The following is an 8,240-nucleotide window of genomic DNA, read 5'->3' as shown; positions in this document are numbered from 1 at the left end:
CCCAACAAAGATATACGACAACCGCTACGCTCTAGAAAAGGATTTGCTATCTCCACGAATGACGGATACTTCGTCACCACGCTATGGACCCAAGGGAGCGGCGCCCGCTTCCCAACCCCTCAGGTCCACCAAATTAGAATACCTTGCCCACGGCGCTACTCCGGACCCCGACCCCACGTCCCTCCGACAGAGACTCATAGGAACCAGAAGGCGTGTGGAGCAAGGCTGGGGGAGGCTCATAAGTCAAAACCACTGTACTACAGCCCATACCCTATGTAGGGCAGCATTCTGTAACCGACCTGACATGCTACAGAGGCATCAACAATATTGTAGGTGCTTATCATCCTTTCACACCCATCAGAATGGGTAACCGAGCTGGGTAGACGTGAGCCACAAGGCTAGGTAGAGCACGCATCCTAAGCCCTCACCCTTGTAAAGCCGTCCCCTTCATCTATAAAAGGGGATGTGCTTCCTCCAACAAATGGGGGGACCGAACGACACAAGACACACACACACACAGTTAAGCTGCTACCAAGCTCTTCGCCTCCTTTCGACCCTTCTGTCAGAGACTTGGGACATGTCCCTCTCTCGATCGTTTGTATCCCCTACTATGAACCATTCACGGTGCTAATAACACGAGCAGCAACAAACTGGACGTATGGATATTCAGCCCGAACCAGTATAAATCTTGTGTCCTTTAGCGCACCATCCGAGCCTAACGCGCATTACTATAAATTTACTTGTCGGTGCTTGTACGAAACACCGACAATGGGCTAGAGGGAAAAGCCCCGATCTAGAGCACTTGACTCTGATCGGATCGCTGGGTGCTGCTCTCCGCGAAGGCCAAGCCGTCTACGCCTCCGCCGGCTTCCACGACAAGACCTAGGCGGCCAATCCCGGCGGTGGCCAATCACGGCGGCGGCAGCATGGATAACCCTACGAATGGCAAAACACCTGAATGGAGAAGTAGATCGATGGAGTTTACCTCTTGGTCGGCGGCGGCGAAGATCCTCTGCCCTCGATGAACGTAGCAGTAGATCGATGGAGCCTGTGCTATGGCACCAAGGAGACGGCGAGGGAATTTATCGTGGGAAGCACGAGAAGGAGCGGGAACAAGGATATGTGCGCGACGAAGCAGTGCGTATTTTTAAGCGCGGTCACAGTGATTTTGGGAAGCGTGGAAAGACGGGGAAGAGATATGGGAAACTCTTGGAGACTAGTTTTCTCTTTTTTCCTAAATTTCAAGGATGGGGAAAGGATATGGGGCATTCTTGGAGATGCTTTTAGATTTGACACATGAGAGACAATTAGATACATTTTATTCGCACGGTGGCCACTTCCATGTAGGAATTGTTTGGATAAAATAAGAAGGCTCAATTAAAACTTATTTTATTTTTTCCCACTAAGGAAAAGGGTTCCTATTTTTCAGACCCATCATGTTCTGGAAAGAAAGATACTCCCTCCGTCCTGTAATATAATGCATTGTAGCATTCAAAAATTGTCCTCAAGTATAATACATTCTATAGGAAAAAACCAAATTTGCATTAAATACTTTCTATTTATCAACCAATCACCATTAACCACGTTGATGATAGCGTATGATTAGGAAATAAAATGAGGGTACATGTGTCTTTTATGTTCTATCTTAATTTGTCTTAAAATTCTTAGAATGCACTATATTATAGGACGGAGTGAGTAAATGTAATAAGGCTGATCTCTAGAATGATACTCTATCATCCAAGAGTTTTATATACATTCATTATTGTGTGTAAGTATATTTTATTTCCAATCTCCTTATTAGACCTAGACAAGGTTGGAGCTCCTAATGGCAAAGAGGGTCATGCCTCACTCCCTCTTTAATTTTGTGCAACATCCTTTAGAGAACGATACATATTTAGGAAATTTCGTTGATGAAGCTTAATAATAGCCACATCTATAGTCCATAATCCATGTGTATTATAGTTTAGATGTCCTCTTAAATTTTTCTCAAGCTCCACCACTGGACCTGGATTACGTGTTTTCAAAAAAAATCCTTTTCTACTTGTGTCCTGTCTCTAGAAATTTTTTAGGAAGTTGGATTTTGATCGAACTTGAACTGCACGGTCTTGACGGGCAAATCTTATACATATCAACATATGGATTACATAGTTTGCAAAAAATAAAAATGGAAATGATGATACGAAATCTGTAAGAGGCTTAGATTGGTGAGAGGACAGAAACGAGGAAGACAGGGGCATGACTGTGAAAGCCACACATGGCATTTACATAGCGGATGGGCTATTAAGGACAGCTCCAACCTTCGAACCGTCTATTAGTTTTCATAGATATCTTATCACTAAGAAACTTTTCGTAGAAACTCCAGCACGTAATATAATATTTCTTCTAATGAGGTCCCTCAAATATTTTAGCCAATCGCTTTCCTCTCCCTCCTATCCACATTCCTTGGCGATCAATACCGGTGGGCGGCAAGCAACACGGTAGAGGTGGGGGCGACGGGCTGTGGCGGCATGGACGGCCAGGCTAACGAGTGCGAGCAACACGACATGGGTCCGATCGGAGACAGGTGGCATAGGGGCAAACACGGCCCCAATCCCGGCTAGAAAGGATGGCGCCGGGGCAGTCGCAAACCGCCAGCACCACAACCTAGCGGCGCGGTCGCTTTTCTTCCCTCTCATCTTTACTTTTCTTTCCACATCAGCAAAAAAACCTAGGTAATATTATAATTAATTAATAATGCTATAAAATCATCAGTAGGGCGTGGCGGCAGGCTACATCGGCGTGGCGGCCAGGCTACATCGGCGTGTCAGCCAGGCTAACGAGTGTGAGCAGTGCAACGTGGACTTGATCAGAGGTAGGTGGCGTAGAGGCGCACGGTCCGAGTTTGAGCTAGAAAGTATGGCTATAAAGAAGGCTTAGATTGGTGAGAGGGGAGAAACAAGAAATGCGAGGGCATGAGTGTTAAAGCCACACGTGGTATTTACATAGGGGGTGGGTTTCTAAGAGCAGTCCTAACCTTAAGAAACATCTATTAGTTTTCATAGATATCATATTACTAAGAAACTTTTTGTAGAAACCCTGTCATCCATTATAAATTTTTTCTAGTGAGGCTCTTGAAATATTTTAGCCAATCACTTTCCTCTTCCTCCTATCCACATCTCTCTTGCTCCAGTTCTCTTCTCATGCAATCAATACCAGTGGGCGGCAAGCAGCAGTAGGGCGTGGGGCGGCTGGCTGCAGCGGCGTGGCGGCCGGGCTAACGAGTACGAGCAGTGCGACGTGGACTTGATCATAGGTAGGTGGCATATGGGTGCACGGTATGAGTTTCGGCAAAAAATGATGGCACCGGAGCGGCCGTAAAAGGCGAGCACCACATTCAACGAGGCCTAATGGCGCGGTCGCTTTTCTTCTCTTTCGTCTTATCTCTCCTTCCCCGTCAGCAAAATACTTAGGTGATATTATGATTAATTAATAATGCTATAAAAATCATACGCATAACATACGGTTTCCACCGTGCTGGTTTCCTATCCCACTCCCACCCTCTCTATTTGCCGCGAACCAAACGTCCCGAGGCATTGCTTTGTAACGCCGCCGTTTCCTTCTCTTTCCGCTTCCGCCGCGGCCTCTCTCTCTCTCTGCGCGGCTGCGCCTTTCTCCCTCCCCTCTCCCTCCCGCAATCTGTGTCTCTCTCCTCCATCTCTTCTCCTCTCCCTCCCACAACAAGGCGGCCTCAACAAAGTCCCACCGCGCCTTTCTTTAATGGGGCGAGGCTGAGGCTAACAAACACTCGACGCAGGAGCAACAGAGGGGAGGCCAGGAGACACCACCACCGGTGCGGTGACCACACTGCCCGCTCCTTCTCTTCTCCCCTCCCTCAGTCAGTCAGTCAGTCTCGCTTCCTTCGCTCTCCTCCCCGGGACCGGGACCAGGACCAGGAGGCCAAGCCAAGAAACGCAAACCCCACAGGCCGTGGCCATGGCGAAAGGTGAGTCATCCAGAGTCAGCCCACTCTGCATACTACCGCGTTCCTTCGTCTCTTCTTCTTCATGTTCGTGTTCGTGGCCACAAACTAAACGCCCTCCTGCTGTTTGTTTGTTTGTTTGTCTGCAGGAGCAGGACGGGACCCGGAGCTGTTCGCGGAGCTGTGGCGCGCCTGCGCGGGGCCGCTCGTGGAGCTGCCCCAGACCGACGAGAGGGTCTTCTACTTCCTCCAGGGTCACCTGGAGCAGGTCGCTCCTCACTCTCTCTCTACTCTTTCTGAAATTCTCTTCTATCTTTTCTGAATTCCTCTCTTAATTGTTTCTTGCTGCTGTGCTGTGCTGCCCCTGCAGCTGCAAGAGCCGACGGACCCGGCGCTGCTGGCCGAGCAAATCAAGATGTTCCAGGTGCCCAACAAGATCCTCTGCAAGGTCGTCAACGTCGAGCTCAAGGTAATTCACTCGCCTTTCTCTTCTCGGCCTTCAATTTGGTGCCAGGCCCCGACTTGCTAACTGTTCGTCTTCTCCCTCCCTGTGTCTCTGCACCTGTGCTGCAGGCCGAGACAGAAACGGACGAGATGTACGCCCAGATCACTCTGCAGCCCGAACCAGATGTGAGTACAGACACAGAGTGGACTGACTGGACCACCATCATTTACTTGCTACTAGTTTTTCTTTTTGGGTTGTTCTCTGCTTTGCAAATGTCCTTTTTGCTGTCCCTCCCTAATTCTACCCATCTTTACTTACCCTTTTGGATGGGATCCCCTCAATTCTGAACTCTTCTGCTGTCTGCAAGTATGTCGATTTTTGTAGGCAAAGCAATTCAGTGAGTGTGCACTCGTATAGTCGTATTGGGAGAATTTACTGTGTGGATTTGTCTGAAAAAAATTGTAATTTGTTTTTGTTGCTTGCAGCAAGTGGATCTGTCCACATTACCTGACCCACCCCTGCCGGAGACGTCAAGGCCTGTTGTGCACTCCTTCTGCAAGATCCTCACACCATCCGACACCAGCACTCATGGCGGTTTCTCCGTTCTTCGGCGTCATGCAAACGAATGCCTCCCACCACTGGTATGCATAATTCTCTTGTTTTAAAATAATTCATGTGGTACGGCGATGGAAAATTCTTAGGTTTCTTTCACGCTAATAATCAGGATATGTTGATGCCGACCCCAACCCAAGAGCTCATCACAAAGGACCTACATGGATCTGAATGGAGGTTCAAGCACATCTACAGGGGTATGTACAGTACAGTCTCCACTGTATTGTCTTCTAATCATTTTGGCCACAGATCAAGGGAAAAATGGCACCTTTAAGTAATTTCTGGTGCTTAATTCTGTATTTCTTGGTTCTCTAGGCCAACCCCGTCGGCACCTTCTGACTACTGGATGGAGCACGTTTGTCACATCAAAGAAGCTGATTGCTGGTGACGCTTTTGTCTACCTGAGGTTAGATCTCAACTGAACTTAAACAAACAGCTTGTGCATCCAAAAAAAAAAAGAAACCTTGTGCGCATGCTCATGTATCGAGTATATGTACAACTTACAAGGTACCATGCTTTTTTTTTCTTAGGAGTGAGACAGGAGAGCAGCGTGTCGGAGTGAGGCGCCTTGTGCAGAAGCAAAGCACAATGCCAGCATCTGTTATATCAAGCCAAAGCATGCATCTTGGGGTGCTTGCAAGTGCATCACATGCTATTAAGACTAATTCCATTTTCCTAGTGTATTATAGACCAAGGTTGGACACTTCCTAACATCATTCTTTAAATATAACTGTTCTTATCATTCTGTTAATTGTGTGTATGTGTTTTTTTTTTTTTTGGTTTCCTCAGGTTAAGCCAAAGCCAATACATCGTCAGTCTGAACAAATACCTTGAATCAAGTAAAATTGGATTTAATGTGGGCGTGAGGTTTAAGATGAGTTTTGAAGGGGAAGACGTCCCTGTAAAGAAGTAACTACTCATCCTGTCATCTTATGTGTTTCTCCTTTAATTTGTTGCTGACTTGCTGTCCTTTCATATTGACATGATCACTCCATCTCTTTTAACCGTGTAGGTTTTCTGGAACTGTTGTCGATAAAGGAGATCTTTCTCCACAATGGCAAGGTTCTGAATGGAAGACATTGAAGGTAAGATCAGTTTGATCTGCTTTATTTGTTATCATTATTTGACTTTTTTTTTTCCTTAGACAAGATGCTGAACGTCTTCTCAATTTTCGTGGTTTAGGTCAAATGGGACGAAGCCACAAACTTCAATGGCCCTGAGAGGGTTTCCTCTTGGGAAATTGAACCATTCGATGCATCCGCACCTGCCATCAACATACCTGTGCAACCATCAATGAAAAACAAAAGGCCGAGGGAGACAGCTGAAAGCCTGGATATTCATGTGCTGGGTATGACTGAAAATTGCATATTGCTTGTCTCTGAAAAAGATCTCTGGAAATTTGAGTCTAATGTTCATAATTTTGTAGAACCAGCTCAAGAATTCTGGCTCTCTGGAAGGCCTGAACAGCATGAGAAGACAAGTATAAGCTCTACCGAACCCAATTGTATATCTGTACATCAAGTCGCTTGGACAAGTGAACACGCAGGATACAGTGCCATGAGTAGTTCGATTTGTCAGAATTCTGCAGTAATTGGGAGCTGGTTCAAGGACTTCAATTCCTCAAGCAAAGGGACCTCCCCTTCGTTGCCAGAGATATCTCAGAAACTGTTTCAGGTCACCAGCAACGACGCGAGGGTTCCTCCTTGGCCTGGGCTCTCTGCTTACCAAGCTGAGGAGCCCTCTTCCAAGTTGTCTTGCAACACTGCTCTGTGCAGCTACCAGACCGAGGAGGTTGCTCCAAAATTTTCCATTGCCGTCGAAGAAAAGAAGGAACCGGGCATGTTCCGTCTGTTTGGCGTCAATTTAATTAACCATACTAGGAGTAGTGCTACCGCTGACAAGACGACTGTGGGAGTAGGGGAAACATCGATGCGAGGTGCTGGTTCTTTTGAAGACTCTGGTCAGCTATCGGCGCTTTCAAGAGTCACGAAAGATCATACGCACTTGGTGAATGAAAGCCCCCGAGAAATTCAAAGCCATCAGAGTTGCAATGGAAGAAGTCGTATCAAGGTAACGACTTTTTGTTTTTCTCTTATCTTCTCCTTGTCTTGCCACTTAAACTGTTGTGTAACCTGTGTGTTTGATCCATGCTAGGTTCAAATGCATGGAAATGCTGTGGGCAGAGCTGTGGATTTAAGAAATCTGGATGGGTATGAACAGTTGATGGGTGAGCTTGAAGAGATGTTTGAGATAAAAGACCTTGGCTTCAAAGAGGAATGGAAGGTTACTTTCACTAACGATGAGAATGAGGCAATGGAAGTCGGAGCTGTTCCTTGGCAGTAAGCTACCTTGTGCATATCCTCCTGAAAAAAAATAGACAGGAGCTTAATACTATACAGGTTGTGAATAACACACATTATAATAACTCGTGCAGGGAGTTTTTCCAGATGGTGAGGAAGATCGTGATCCATCCCATTGGAGATGGGAGCCATATGGAGGCTTGCCCTTGCCCGGGGCAGGATGGGAAGAGGGACTTTTAGAAGAAGGGAGGGTAGCTGGGCAGGGATGGAAGGTGGGTTTTTGGAGCCTTTGACGACATGGTCATTTTGCTGGGGCAGGAGATGGTTGTTGCTGAAACATGATGGCGTAGCTTGTCGATGACGAAGATGACGAAGAACGCAACAGATTGGTTGCTGGCGTCAGTTCTTTCTTCAGAAGAATTCAGTGGAATGAAGAAGTAATGTAACATAGGCTTTGCAGAAAAGAAAAGATTTGATAATGTGTCTTTTAGTTTGGTTTGGTTTAAACAAGATGACAGTTAATGCGTGTCTAGTAATCTGCCTAAGCTTAGTGAAAGCCTTAGTGACGGGCACGAGCAATAACAAGGATGGATGTTAAGATAGACCTTGGGTATGTAAGTTGTGTAAATATTATGTTAGTAAGTACCAGTAGGCATATCATACATATATATGGGAGGTGTTACTATTATGATGACATTAACTTGCATTGGGTGACATCCTTGACCCGTTTGTATTGTATATTTATTGTGATGTACTATCGGAAGGATTTTTTTTTTTTTTTGTTGCTGTTTTTGGTGGCAATGTGACCTGAAGTGGCCCCTTCTGTTAGATTGTCTGCAAGGATGGAGTGCGCAAGAGGAACGATCGAGTGGGGCGGCTGGAGGCGGTCGTGCTTTGCAGTAGTCTGGTTGGGGCCATTGGGCCT

At 46.5% G+C, this 8,240-nt stretch overlaps 1 protein-coding gene across 2 annotated transcripts; it reads left to right on the top strand.

The window, feature by feature from the left end:
• The first annotated feature begins 3,541 nt into the window (after positions 1–3,541).
• LOC136457381 (auxin response factor 1-like) lies at positions 3,542–8,029 on the top strand. Of its 2 annotated transcripts, none has more exons than XM_066457411.1 (14): positions 3,542–3,982; positions 4,108–4,226; positions 4,329–4,427; positions 4,532–4,588; positions 4,889–5,044; positions 5,128–5,212; positions 5,331–5,421; positions 5,546–5,710; positions 5,805–5,924; positions 6,028–6,100; positions 6,198–6,363; positions 6,448–7,085; positions 7,170–7,354; positions 7,450–8,029. In XM_066457411.1, the coding sequence occupies exons 1-14, from the start codon at positions 3,973–3,975 to the stop codon at positions 7,553–7,555; spliced, it is 2,070 nt and encodes a 689-aa protein (XP_066313508.1). In that variant the 5' UTR covers positions 3,542–3,972; the 3' UTR covers positions 7,556–8,029. The 2 variants fall into 2 exon arrangements, with proteins under 2 accessions (XP_066313508.1, XP_066313507.1); XM_066457410.1 differs by having other exon boundaries at positions 3,544–3,982; positions 6,442–7,085.
• Positions 8,030–8,240: the final 211 nt, after the last annotated feature.

This window comes from Miscanthus floridulus, chromosome 6, assembly GCF_019320115.1.
Source record: "Miscanthus floridulus cultivar M001 chromosome 6, ASM1932011v1, whole genome shotgun sequence".
In the NCBI taxonomy this organism is placed as follows: domain Eukaryota; kingdom Viridiplantae; phylum Streptophyta; class Magnoliopsida; order Poales; family Poaceae; genus Miscanthus; species Miscanthus floridulus.
This window is presented reverse-complemented; position numbering and strand designations above follow the sequence as displayed.